At 59.8% G+C, this 12,692-nt stretch overlaps 2 protein-coding genes across 6 annotated transcripts; one reads left to right on the top strand and one right to left on the bottom strand.

Annotated features, from left to right (window-relative positions):
• The first annotated feature begins 787 nt into the window (after positions 1-787).
• On the top strand, positions 788-8,653 carry PHF1 (PHD finger protein 1). Its single transcript, XM_067546952.1, has 15 exons — positions 788-1,007; positions 1,978-2,181; positions 2,262-2,343; positions 2,753-2,848; positions 2,932-3,041; positions 3,357-3,505; positions 4,667-4,762; positions 5,027-5,095; positions 5,174-5,297; positions 5,583-5,650; positions 6,307-6,453; positions 6,908-7,043; positions 7,132-7,235; positions 7,311-7,370; positions 7,775-8,653. Exons 2-15 carry the CDS (start codon positions 1,993-1,995, stop codon positions 8,079-8,081), a joined length of 1,737 nt encoding a protein of 578 aa, XP_067403053.1. The 5' UTR covers positions 788-1,007; positions 1,978-1,992; the 3' UTR covers positions 8,082-8,653.
• CUTA (cutA divalent cation tolerance homolog) lies at positions 8,385-10,901 on the bottom strand. 5 transcript variants are annotated; one of them, XM_067546953.1, is made up of 7 exons: positions 10,745-10,864; positions 10,478-10,565; positions 10,106-10,254; positions 9,685-9,744; positions 9,508-9,553; positions 9,249-9,358; positions 8,385-9,005 (listed from the first exon to the last, which is right to left on the bottom strand). In XM_067546953.1, the coding sequence occupies exons 2-7, from the start codon at positions 10,493-10,495 to the stop codon at positions 8,906-8,908; spliced, it is 483 nt and encodes a 160-aa protein (XP_067403054.1). In that variant the 5' UTR covers positions 10,496-10,565; positions 10,745-10,864; the 3' UTR covers positions 8,385-8,905. The 5 variants fall into 5 exon arrangements, with proteins under 5 accessions (XP_067403054.1, XP_067403055.1, XP_067403057.1 ...); XM_067546954.1 differs by having other exon boundaries at positions 10,715-10,789; XM_067546956.1 differs by having other exon boundaries at positions 10,474-10,565; positions 10,745-10,788.
• Positions 10,902-12,692: the final 1,791 nt, after the last annotated feature.

Below are 12,692 nucleotides of genomic sequence, written 5' to 3'. Positions count from 1 at the left end.
ACAATTGGCTGAGGGGTGACTGGGCAGTGGGGGAAGGGCAGGAGTAGGGGTGACGGGGCAGTGGGGGAAGGGCAGGAGTAGGGGTGACGGGGCAGTGGGGGAGGGGCGGGAGTAGGGGTGATGGACAGTTGAAGGGATGATGGGGCAATTGAAGGGGGCAAGAGTAGGGGTGACGGGACAATTGGCTGAAGGTAGGGGGAGGGGTAGCTGTTGGGAGGGCAGAGGGAGGAGCAAGGGGCGTTAGTTATTTGGCAGTAATGTGGAGGGGGGTAGAGGTGGAGAAGTGGCAGGGGGGCAGAAGTGATGGAGCAGAGGGTGGCTCTGGGAGGGAAGGGGCCTGGAGAGGGGAAGGAGGCAGCTGAGGGGCAGTTCAGAGGAGAGAAGAGCAGCTCAGAGGGGCAGAAGGGGATCATTAGAGAGACTGAAGCAGGGAGGGAAGGAGACACTTAGGAGTGACCCAGGGCTGGGTGGGGAATGGGACACAGGGCTTTTCCCTTAGGGGTGTTGCTTCTGATCTGGCCCAGAGTGGGGACTGGGTGGCGCAGGGGGCTGGGAAAGGGTTACAGGTCCAGCCTCTCTAGGTGGTGCTGGATCTGATCCGGCCCTAGGGCGGGACTGGCTGATGCTGAGGGCAGGGAGTGGGATCTGAAGGGATAGAGGATTCCCCCACCATTGCTGTCTAGTGCAGTGCTCCACTGTCAGTGCAGATCCAGGGAGGGGGGATCCTGAGGGGGGTACTGAGGGCCTGCTCTGCAGGCAGCGCCAGGAGGGGGGGTTTTAGGGGGGGTCCCTTCCCTTAGCGTCTCTCCGCATCCCCCCTTGTTCCTCCCTGCTCTGGCGGCTGCTGCTGCGTCACTGGGCTCAGCTCTAGGATGGAGCCGCAGAGGGGCCTGCTCTTTAGCCCTTGAGCACCCCAGGCAGCCTCCCCAGCCCTGAGACGCCCCCCCTCCCCAGACTGGGGAGGGGAGAGAGCCGGCCCCCACCCTCACAGGAGACACGGAGACCTGGTAAGGGCAGGAGAGGCTGAGGGAGAGGGAGCACCTCCTCCCTCATGCAGGGGAAAGAGATGGGGGCTCCCCAGCTACAGAGAGCCCCTCCATCCTCCCAAATGGAGACATTCCCAAATCAGACTTGCTTTGTGCCACATCTGAGAGCTCCCGTAACTGAGATGCCCTCAGTCTGAGGGAGACCAGAATCCCAGACCCACCCCAGAGGGCCCTCCTGAATACGAGACACCTCCAGATCCCAGACTGACCTCAGAGAAGACCCCCTGAATCTAAGACACTCCAGAGAGGGGCCCCGGATCCAGGACACCCCCAGATTTCAGGGCTTCCTGAATCAGAGACAACCCCAGAACCATCCCTGAGAGGGCCCCCAAATCCAAGCCCCCCACTGAGGCCCCCCAATCTAAGATTTTTGAACTCCCAGAGAGGGCATCCTGAATCCAAGACAACACAAGGTCCCAGAATCCCCAGAGAGGCCTCCCCCCCCCCCCAAAATCTGGAACACCCCTGATCTCAGATCCTCCAGAGAGGGCACCCCAAAGCCAAGACATCCATGGATCCCAGACCTCCCTGAAAGTGGACCCCCACCTCCAAGATACTCCTGGATCCCAGACACTTTGGTGTGGACCCTCTGAATCTCAGACCCCCAAGACTGGGCTCCTCAGATCTGAGAAACTGTCAGAGCGGGCCCCCTGAAGCTGAGATATCCCCAGATCAGGCCCCTTAGGTCTGAGACACCCCTAGAGAATCCCTCCAAGAAACGACCCCTGGCTTTGAGACACTCCTCAGTCTGGGAGACCCCCTAATAAATGGTACCCCAAATCCAAGGCTAGCTCCCCTCTTCTCACACAGAATATGCGCCCTTGCTATGTAAAGGAACCCCACGAGAGTGGATACAGTTGCTGGGGGTCAAGAATCCTGGGTTGCATCCCAACCTCTGGCAGGTGACTGACCCTCTCCCCTCACATGGCAGATTGGTCACAATGTGATGGCGAGCGAGCCGCCTGCTCAGTCTTCCCGGGTGACACGCACGAGCTCCCGCCTGACCTCAGGCCCCTGGAAACGTCTGGCTGCCCCAGCCCCTGCTGCGGCTCCCAGCCGGCCCCGCTTCTGGGAGGGGCAGGATGTGCTGGCCCGCTGGACCGATGGCCTGCTCTACCTGGGAACCATCAAGAAGGTGAGTGAAGCTGCCCTCCTGCATCAACACCCCTTCCACTGACTGTCCTTGCATTCACTCACCCATCTCTCTTCTGCCAGGTGGATGCTTCACGGCAGGTCTGTCTGGTGCAGTTTGAGGACAATTCCCAGTTCCTGGTGCTCTGGAAAGATATTAACCCTGGTGAGCACTGGAATCCTGATGTACTCTCACTCCCGGCCCACAGTTCCAGGGCTCTCAGCCCCCACAACTCTGCCCCTCAGTCTTGACCCACGGCCCTCCTCGGACCACCCCTCCTTCTCAGCTACACTTATTCCCAGCCCGCTGCCCCTCCCCTTACTACCCCAGGCCTGGGTTTCCTCCACACACAGCTCTACCAGCACTCCTCAATCCTGATTCACAGCCCCCTGTTGTCCTACCCCTGGGCTCCCCACCCACAGCTTTGCCAGTGTCTCTCTCACATGACCCACAGACCCTGCTGTCACAGCCCTATGCTCCCTCCATACACACAGTTCTGCTGGTGCCCCGCAGCCTCCTGCTATCTCAGTCCCGGGCAAAGCACTGATGAGATCGGTTCTGTTCCCTCGCACAGCTGCCGTGCCTGGTGAGGAGCAGATCTGCTGTGTGTGTTATTCGGAGGCCGTGAGCCCAGAGAACCAGTTGGTGCGGTGTGAGAAATGTGGGCACAGTAAGTGGTGCTCTCCTCCTCTGCCATCCCCTGGCCATCTTGGGACCCCTTTCTCCTCTCTCACCAGCTTTCTCCCCTTGCAGCCTACCACCAGGAGTGTCACTTGCCCAGAGTGCTGGATGCAAGCAGCAATGGGGCTGGGGTGCTTGGCGCATGGATGTGCCGGCAGTGCGTTTTTGCTGTGGCCACCAAGGTGAGCATGGGGCTGGCAGCTGGGGGAAGCCAGACATCATCCCTTTGTGCTCCAAGTGGAGCCTTTGATAAAGAGGCAGTGGGATATCCCTTGATTCCCATTGCCAGCCACACAGGAGGTGTGTCCTCCCAGCTCCTGCTCCCCCCAGCAGGTTAGTCTCTCTGATTCCCATGCCCTCATGAGTCCTCTTCCCCATAGCAGGTGCATCCCTCTGATTCAAGCCCTTCTAATTCCTGTCCCCCTGTAGATGGAGCTATTTGATTTGCATTCCCCCTCCCCTGGTCTCACACAGCCTCTCTCTGCTCTCTCTGATAGAGGGGTGGTGCACTCAAGAAAGGCCCCTATGCCAAGGCCATGTTGAGCATGAAGCTGGTGCTTCCCTATCAGCTGAAGGTTCTGGAGTGGGATCCTGCACACCTGACCAATCGGCAGCAGTGTTACTGCTATTGTGGAGGCCCTGGAGAGTAAGTTCCCCTTTTGGTCCTGCAGATTCCAGAGGTCAGTCAGCACTAGCTGCTGTATCTGCTTCTTTGTGGTGAAGAGCAGGAATCAGGAATGCTCCTGCTCCTGCCAAAGTGGGTGTCTTGGTGCTGCTCTAGAGCAGCAGAGTTTCTGGTCTAGATTACACCCATGCCCCTTGAGTTGGATCCTGACAGAGCAGGTAACACATACCTCACCGCTTCCATCCCAAGTGGGTTTCTAGCTTCAGAGCTATGCTAGCAGGAGTCCTACCTAGCTCCAAGAAGACCATTTGGATTTGGATTTCTAGAGCTAGCTTTGGAGTGAGGAGGTTCTGGAGTTGGAAGAGGTCTCTAGAGCAGGCTTCACACAGGGAGGTCAATTTCTAGAGCAGGTGCTAGAGCTGGAGATTTCTAAAGCAGACTCAAAACTGTTTCTAGAAGTGGTCTTGTGGCTGAAGGAGGTCTCCGCGGCAAAGTCCATGGTGGGGTTGGGGGTTATAGAACAGCTAAATATGGGAGAAAAAAATTTCTAGGGCCAGTTCAGGTTTGGGAGGACGGTTCTGAGGTGAGCTTTGGACTAGTGGGTTTCTAGACTGGGTTCTGAAGTGAGATGCAGTTTCTAGAAAAGATTCTGAAGTACTTTCTGCAATTGGATGTTTTTGGCATGAGTGTAGCACTGTGTTTATAAAGTCAGGTCTGGTTTTCACAGGTCCCTAAAGCAGCTTCTGTTGGAATAGGCTTTTTTCTAGAGCCCATTTCCAGGTGGGATGTTTCTAGAACAGCATGGTCTTTCTAAAATAAATTCCCCAAACAGCTTCTAGCATGAGATTTTCCCCATACAAGGTCCAGATTGGGTGGCTGTAGATGGAGATTTGGTTTCTGTGGTGAGTTGTGTGCTGGAGGGAGCAGGTTTCTACAGCAGCTCCCCTAAGGGGGAGAGATTTTTCTAGGCCATTTCAGCTGGAAGGGATGGGGTTTCTGGAGCTGCTCATGGGGTGGAGAGGAGAGCATTTCTAGAGTGGGGGGGTGCCTGGAGTTGCTCGGCAAATGCCCTAGGTGAACTTCTTTCTCTTCTCCGGTTGGGTGGGTGCTGGGCCCCTGGCAGGTGGAATGGAGAGCTGCCCCCTCGGTCCTGTGCTCACTCAGACTCCCTCTCTCCCCCAGGTGGAACCTGAAGATGTTGCAGTGCTGCAGCTGTGCCCAGTGGTTCCATGAGGCATGTACCCAATGTCTGAGCAAGCCACTGCTTTATGGAGACAGGTGAGGGGGCACGGAGGGATTGGAGACGGGGTGCTGAAATTCACCCCACTGCACTGTGTAGACAGGTGAGGGGGTATGGAGGGACTAAGGAGGGACGTGAGATCCACTCTACTACCCTATGGATGCAGGTGAGGGGGCACAGAGGAGATTTGGGGTTGATGGGCTGAGATCCTCTCTCTCCCCTACATCAACAGGTGAGGGCACATGGGGAGGAGGTCCCTGAGATCCAGGATTAATTTCCCTCACACCTCGAGTCTTTTCCAGGTTTTACGTCTTTGAGTGCTGTGTCTGCACTGGGGGCCCCGAGAGTGTGCGGAGACTCCCCCTGAGATGGTGAGTCTGGTTCCCCCGCCACATCTCCAGTATGTGTCCCCCACATGCCGGCACTGACCCTCTTTCCTCTTCCCATAGGGTGGATGTGGCCCATCTCATTCTTTATCACCTTAGCATCTGCTGCAAAAAGAAATACTTGGATTTTGAGCGGGAGATCCTGCCGTTTGCCAGCGAGAACTGGGACAACTTGCTCCTGGGAGAGGTAGGACTGGGCATGGGAGGGGGCTGTAAGGAGTGGGGGGAGAGGAAGGTGTTGGGGAATGAGGCTGCAGGGAGGGGAAGCAGGGAGAAGGGGATAGGGCTGTGGGAGAGAGGGGTGAGGGGTACCCAGGCAGAGGGTGGAGTGGGGTGGGAGCGATCCAAGGGCCGGCTGGGAGTTTGGGAGGTGGATATGCTGGTGGGCCAGGTGGAGAATGCAGGAGGCAATGGGGGATCCCTGGACCATGGCCCTCACTGATCCCTTGTCCTTTCTCATTGGTCCCTGCAGCTCTCGGATACACCCAAGAGGGACCGGTACAGCCAGTTGCTGAGTGCCCTGAGCAGCCACAAAGACAGGTGGGAGGAGTGTCTGTAACACTCTCTGGTGCTCTCTGCCCTGCCTGTGTGGCCGCTACACCCACGCCTGCCACGCTCCACCATGCCCTGCCACTCATCTGGAACCATGCTGGCCCTCGCACCCATGCTGAATCGCACTATCCCTTTGCACGCTGCACCATGCTGGCCCTCGCATGTGCTGCCATGCCCTCGTACCCAGCTGGAACCACTCATGCTGAATTGCACCCTCCCCTTGCATGCTGCACCTCGCATGCTCTGCCACGCCATCACATCCACCTGGAACGACGCTGGCCCTCGCATGTATGCCATGCCCTCGCACCCTCACTGAGTCATGTCTTCCCCTTGCACCCTTCACCACACTGGCCGTCACATCCTTCTCCATGCCCTACACACCCACTCCCAATTGTGCCAGCCCTTTCATGGCCTGCCACACCTTTATGCCTCCCTGGAACCATGCTAGCCCATGTACGCTCTGCCATGCCCTTGCACCCACCTGGAACTGCAGCAGCCCTCGTGAGCGTTCACAGCACACACACTCAGTCATGCAGGCTCTTGCACACCCTTGCACTGCCCCCACTGATGCCCTTGCCTGTGGGACGGAAGTTTCAATGGGAGCTGTTTGCCCTGCAGATCTGAGTCTGGTCTCTCTTCTCCAGATTTATTTCAGGGAAGGAGATCAAGAAGCGGAAGGGCCTCTTTGGGCTCCACATGCGAGTGCCACCTCCTGCACCCCAGTGCCCTGTGGGCCATGGTGACACCACGGCCCAGCAGCCCCAGGGGCAGCCCCCGCTTCCTGACAGCAGGTGAGCAGCCTCAGTTGCCCCCAACTCCTCCTGCCCTACAAATGCACCCACCATCCCCAGGCTCCAGCAGGGGGACTTGGGTGAGGGCAGTATAGAGGTGGAGGTGCAGGGGAAATGGCGTGGTGGGTGGTGGTGCACAGGGGGGATGCAGGGAAGAGAGGATGATGAGTGGGGACACCACTGAGGCAATGTGTGTGTGTGGGGGGCGGGACTGCAGGAGAAGGCACAGCAAGCAAGGGACATTGGGTGCTCCTTTCTCCCAGGGGCAGTTCTGGGGGACCCAGCTAGGTCCAGAGCAGCAGATAGTGTTGGCAGGAGGGGGCATGGGGCCTGGGCAGGTCTTTCTGTCCTGCCTCACCGTTCCCATCGGGGTCACTGACCCAGCCTCCTTGGGCTCCCAGTGGAGCAGGCGCGGCCCCCTGCGTGCTGTGCAGATAAGGAGGGTCTCTTACAGCTTCCTTTCAGGGCAGGGCAGCAGTGGGGCAGGACACCGGAGGCCACGGAGGCGCAAGGCCCCCCCGGAACCCACAGACACCATGGAGCTCAGGAGCAGCAGGGAGAAGTGGCGGCTGGACAGAGCCCTCACCCAGGTACACCACAGCCTCCTGCATTGCCCCCAGGAAGGGCCAGGAGCTCCCCTGCCCTCCAGGGCACCCCACTGATTGTCTTTCCCTGCAGGAGGTGGTGGAGACCCCAGTCAGTGCTAGCCAGAACTACTGTGGCTACAGCGGCACCTCCAGCACCTACAACTTCCGCCGCACTGATGCCCGCTGCCTGGAGAGGTGAGGAGGGACCGGCGAGGGGTGGAAGCCGCTTTGCCCAGCCCCACATTCACCCCATCTCTCTCTCGCCCACAGTGCTCCCATCAGGATGTTTGCCTCCTTCCACCCATCCGCCAACACTGCCCGGACCCTGAGGTGAGGGCGGCAGGGGTGGGTGGAGCGTTACCCTCTCTGAAGCCTGTTCTGCAGTGGGAGGTGCTTTCTGGAGAGCAACCCCTGGCCCTTGGAGGTTCAGGCTTCAGAGGGCAGCTTCCAGGGCAGGGGCCCAAGGGAAAGGTAACTGCTCTGGAGTAAGGAATGGGACATCCATTCTAGAACGAGCGCTGAATCCTCTGCAGCAGACTCGGGATTGCTGGGCACCTGCAGAGCAGGACTGTTCTCCAATTGTTTCTGGCTGGGGGAGAGGGATTCTGAAACAGATTCTGGGTATTGGCCTGGGCAGAACAGGGGGGTGGGGCCCTGGGCTGGGATTGAGGGTGGGCTGGTGGGAGCAGCATTTTGTTGTCCAGGCTCCCCTGATGTCCCTTGTTTTATAACAGGAGCACTACTGCCAGCCCGGACCCCCGCGAAGCACCAGCCCCAGAGAGCGAGAGCCCTGACCACCCGCCTGCCCCTACACTGCTGCCTCATGTGAATTGCCCCATCCCCAAGCCCCAGCCGGAGCCCCTGGCCACCCCATCCTCCTCCAGTGCTCTGGGTCCAGGCCCTGCCCCCACCAGCAGCAGCTACTTTGGAGCCATGGGGCGCCTGGCGCGAGGGGAGGCTGTCCGCATCCTGGCCCGCAGGGTCACCCTAGATGGCGCTGTCCAGTACCTGGTGGAATGGGGTGGAGGGGGCATGTTTTGAGGGGGAGGAGACCCCCTCCATGGGGGCAGCAGGAAGTATTGTCCCCCTTCCCCCCCCCCCACGCTGAACTGTGTGCAATCCCCAGAAGTTACCAGGGCAGAATGCAGGGTCAGGTATCTCCCCTGGGAAGGGGGGTGGATTTGTCCCTCTCTGACAGCACTGGGTACTGTACTGGGGGGGGGGGTTCTCACCCTCAGCTTGGATGTAAGGCAGGAGCAACCTACAGCTGCTCAGAGAAGGGCCCCAGGGTGGATGGAGGGCATTGCCCCCACCCCTGGGAACTGCTTTATTGTAGGCAAAAAGTTTATTTTCTTGTTGCATTTTTATTATTCTGTCAACATTCTATTTAACGACAGGCGATGAGGGAAGGCAGAGCATGGGGCTGGCCAAGGCAGAATGGGGGCACAGGAATGGGAGGAGAGGGGTGCCCCCCCGCGCACTCACCCACCCCGCTTGTGACCTGCTGTACAGATGGTGTACGTGCCCCGCTCCCCCTGTGTGCTGCTGCTGTTGCCACCACGGCCATTCTGACTGTACAAACTGCCACCGCAATAAAGAACTTGCTGCAGCCAGCCTCAGCCTGCTCATTGGAGGGGGCACCCCAGGGCAGGAACACAGGAGGCCAGCCTCCACCCCCACACTCTCCCCTGAGTCCAGTAGTGGAACCCCAGGCATCTTGGCTGCCAGCTGCCCCCCAGTGCACCAGGGCTGGGTGTGATGTACTCTCCCCTCCCCCCAAAATTCCAGTAGATGAATCCTGTTGCTGTGGTGTCCGTGGGCAGAGAAGGGGGAGGTAGCCAGGCCACTGCTGGGGGGCAGGGGTCTCACTCTGGCACGGTCTCCCCCACCCATTGCAGGTACGGTGCATTGCCCTGCTGGATGGGCAGCGCAATCACCTCGGCCACTTCATAGGGGTGCACAGACCTGTGGGAAGAGGGGGTGGGGGCTTAGAGGGGTGAAACAGGCAGGGATTCCCCAACACCCCCAGGACTCACTGATCTCTCCTCCCCCGGCAATGCTCCCAGGGACTCACCGTTCTGCCCCTGCCACCAACCCCCCCAGGGACTCCCCCCCCCCCCCCCCCCAGCAGCTCTCCTACCACCCCTTGCCCTTCTCTCAAGAGGCTGCACCCCCCAGCAATTCCCTAGGGGCTGTGTACTAGCCAACCTGTGCCCAGCACCAGGCTCCCACCAAGGGGAGAGGGGGGAAGAAGGACAATGGACTGACCGGACAAAGTCAGTCAGCGCCGGGATCCGAGAACTCCGGGTTTTGATCATCTGGGGACAGACAGTGAAAGGTCAGGGGTGTCCACATGCTGCTGCTCTCCCCCAACCATGCAGGGTGGAGCCCAGGGTTCTAGGGCCCCCCACTGCCTATACAGGCAGGGCATTTGTGCTTCCCCCAGAAGCCCCCCATGGGCACTCACCAGCAGCACCTCCCCATCCTCTTCAATCTTCCCCTTCCACTGGTATCTGAAAGAGCAGCAGGGGAAGCTCGTGAGAGGGAGGTGAAGAGAACGCCCAGCCCAGGTAAGGACAGCCTCCCCTGCCCAAAGCTGCCCCCACGGCCCAGGCCACCTGGGGGACCTTGCTCCCACACTCACATGGATGTGATCTGAGGCAGGATGTTCACACAGGCAGCCAGGTGCTTCTCTACCACGGCCCTGGACAGAGAGACAGACCTGTGTCCTCCATGCTCCTGACGTGTCAAGCCACTAGAGGCCAAGGGTTCTGGCTCCCAGCCCCCCCCCCCCGCTCTAACCCACAGCCTGCCTCCCAGAACCAGGGAAAGAACCCAGGAGTCCTGGCTCCCAGCTTCCCCTGCTCTAACCCAGGAGTCCGCCCCCCGGCTCAGGTACAGAACCCAGGAGTCCTGGCTCCCCGCCCCCCCGCTCAGGTACAGAACCCAGGAGTCCTGGCTCCCCGCCCCCCCCGCTCAGGTACAGAACCCAGGAGTCCTGGCTCCCCGCTCAGGTACCCCCGCTCGGCCGGAGCGAGAAACAGCCCGAGCAGCCCCGGCCCCACCTCGCGATCTCCTTGGCCACTTTCTCGCTGGGGCAGGTGACGAAGGCGGCCGACAGGCTGCCGGGGGTGTAGCCTTCCGCCGCCATGGAGAAGAGGCGCCGCCACGTGTCTCGGAGCAGCGGGACCATCAGCAGGGACAGCACCGCCACCTGCGGGCAGAGACAGCGAGGGGAGGGGAAGAGAGGGGAGGGCCGGCCCGGGCGGGGCTCGCTGGAGCACTCGCCCCTTGCGCTCGGTGCTGGCCCCGGGAAGGGCTGCGCGATGTGCGCCGCATTTCCAGCGGACAGCCCTGCCCCACCCCAGAGGTGGCTGCACCTCCGCACTGCCCGAGGCGTCTCTGCGCCTCTCCCGCCGGGCCAGGCGCTTACTCACGCAGCAGGCAGCTCTCATCGGCGGGGGTCGCTGCCACGATCCCTGCTCAGCTCGGCTCGGCTCGGGGCCGGGGGCTCTGGGGCCGGCCCTGCAAGGGCGACAATCCCGGTACAGCCCACGGAGATCGCTCCCGCCCCCACGCCGGGCCGGGCCCGTGGGGGGAGGGGGCAGCGCCCCTGCAGCAGCAGCCAGTGCGCCGCCGAGTCCCTGGGGCAGTGGGGCCTGGAGGGAACTCACCGGGGCCCGGGCGAACGGACCCCCCCGTACCTGCCGGAGTGCCACGGACCGGGCCGGGCCTCCGGTCCTGCTCCGCTGCAAAGAGATAGGCCGTCCGCGCCACGTGACCCAGGACAGCTGCGCGGTGCTGCCGAAACCCCGCCCCCTGGGGAGGGTCACTGGACTAAGTCCCGCCCCCCCACGTGCCTTCCCTGTGTCTGCAATTCTTCAAGGAGGAGCGAGCCGGGGCCCTCAAATGCGCCCTGCGCGGGCCCTCACTGCCGACTGCAGCCCCTAATCCAAGAGCTCTGCCTCTCAGTCCCGGGGCTGGCTGCTGAACCCGCAGCTGAGCCATTGCTGAGGGGGAGATAGCAGTGCCCCAGGCCCAGCTGTTACTCGCTCATCCTGGCTCTCGGCCCACACTGCTCTGTCCCACTAGAGCCCTGTGCACTCACCGAGCTGGGCCAGAACCCAGGAGTCCTGACCCCAGCTCCTCCCACCACATCCAGCACCTCCTCCCCCGTGCTCCATGATGGGGATCCAGCCCAGGCTGTGACACCCAGGGGAGGGCTGGCAGCTGGGTAATCTCATCCTCATGGGGCACCAGGCCACATCCCCTGGGTTTGGAGTTAATAGTGCCCAGAGTCTGCTCCTCCCCAGACTGAGCCTGCTTGGAGCTGGAGTGGGGAAGGGAACCCTCTCCTGTCCAGGTGCTGCCCACCCCCCAGCATCAGGGGAGGGAAGCCAAAACCAGCTGCTGCAGGAGGATGGGTCTAGGGGTCATTAACAACACACCCAGTCAAACACAGACACCCTAGTGCACAACACAACTCTAGTGCCCCCTAACTCACCAAAGGACACACACTAAGCAGGGCTGAAGAGAGGGTGGAAGGGGGGTAATTGTACCAGAGCCTGAGCTTAGGACCCCCCTTGCCCAACATCTGTAATGGGGTGAAATGGAAGAGGGTGGGGCCCCAGTAGCCATGATGTACCAAGGTCCCAAATTTCTTGAGACAGGTCTCCCCTAATACACAACATTTCCCTAATGCCTAACACAATGCACACCCTTAAATGCAAAGTGTGCCCCTAACACACAACACAACACCCATTCCCAGTGCACCTTCCTTAACACACATTACACTACTCTGAATATGTCCCAACATATGGATAGTCAATTATTTTGGGGCAAGGTATAGTCAGGGTCCAGACGCCAAAGACAATAATACAAAACTAGTAACAAGAATAAGTAAATAAAACAATGTCAGGGTCTGTTCAAAAGCATCTGGCAGCCGGATTTGGCCTGTAGTCCGCCTAATGACTACCCTTGTCCTAACACACACCACACTCCTCAGGAACTACAACACACGCACACCAACAAACAACATAACACACATCCCTAATACTCAACACATTCTAATCCCCTATCACACAACACAATATCCCCCAATGCACTCCAACACACAATATACACCAACACAAAATATGCTCCTCCTAACACACACACACATATCCCAGTGCACCGTACTGCACACCGACACACAATCCTGCCCAGTGTATGCACATCCCTAAAACGTGCCCCACGGACAGCTCTATGCTCCCAGCACATTCCTACACAACAATCCATCCCACCCCATGCACTCACTTACTCTGCACACACACACCCCCATATCTCCCTCTCTCTGCAAGAGCCTGGAGCTGCCCTAGAAACACCCCCCTGGGGAGTGAGTTCCTCTCCTGACCTACTAATGGGGGGGCTGTTACACAACCAGACACTGAGGGGAGGAGTCACACCCCCTCAGCTCACTGGGGTGGGGAAGCTCAGGTGTCCCCCAGTCAGTGAGAAGCCAAGATGCACACTCGCCTTTGCCTTCCAAGAATATTTGCCCCCTTCACACTCAACCTGCATGCACAATCACCCCAAATACACTCTTGCGCTGCACACACTAACAGTCATCCTGAATGCACACTTGCTCCACACGCTCCTTTTGTGCACACTCAC

Source organism: Emydura macquarii, unplaced genomic scaffold (genome assembly GCF_026122565.2).
Source record: "Emydura macquarii macquarii isolate MOO-44397 ecotype Brisbane River unplaced genomic scaffold, CSIRO-AGI_Emac_v2 contig_1209, whole genome shotgun sequence".
In the NCBI taxonomy this organism is placed as follows: domain Eukaryota; kingdom Metazoa; phylum Chordata; order Testudines; family Chelidae; genus Emydura; species Emydura macquarii.
This window is presented reverse-complemented; position numbering and strand designations above follow the sequence as displayed.

What these genes read in the sequence shown, in the direction of transcription:
- PHF1 (XM_067546952.1), top strand. Translation starts at nt 1,993, where the DNA reads ATGGCGAGCGAGCCGCCTGCTCAGTCTTCCCGGGTGACACGCACGAGC. An exon ending in TATTGTGGAGGCCCTGGAGA is followed by an intron (nt 3,506 to 4,666) that starts GTAAGTTCCCCT and finishes TCTCTCCCCCAG; the next exon opens with GTGGAACCTGAAGATGTTGC. An exon ending in TGGACAGAGCCCTCACCCAG is followed by an intron (nt 7,044 to 7,131) that starts GTACACCACAGC and finishes CTTTCCCTGCAG; the next exon opens with GAGGTGGTGGAGACCCCAGT.
- CUTA (XM_067546953.1), bottom strand. An exon ending in GTGGCCAAGGAGATCGCGAG is followed by an intron (nt 9,745 to 10,105) that starts GTGGGGCCGGGG and finishes CTCTCTGTCCAG; the next exon opens with GGCCGTGGTAGAGAAGCACC. An exon ending in GAGCCTGGTGCTGGGCACAG is followed by an intron (nt 9,006 to 9,248) that starts GTTGGCTAGTAC and finishes CTCTTCCCACAG; the next exon opens with GTCTGTGCACCCCTATGAAG.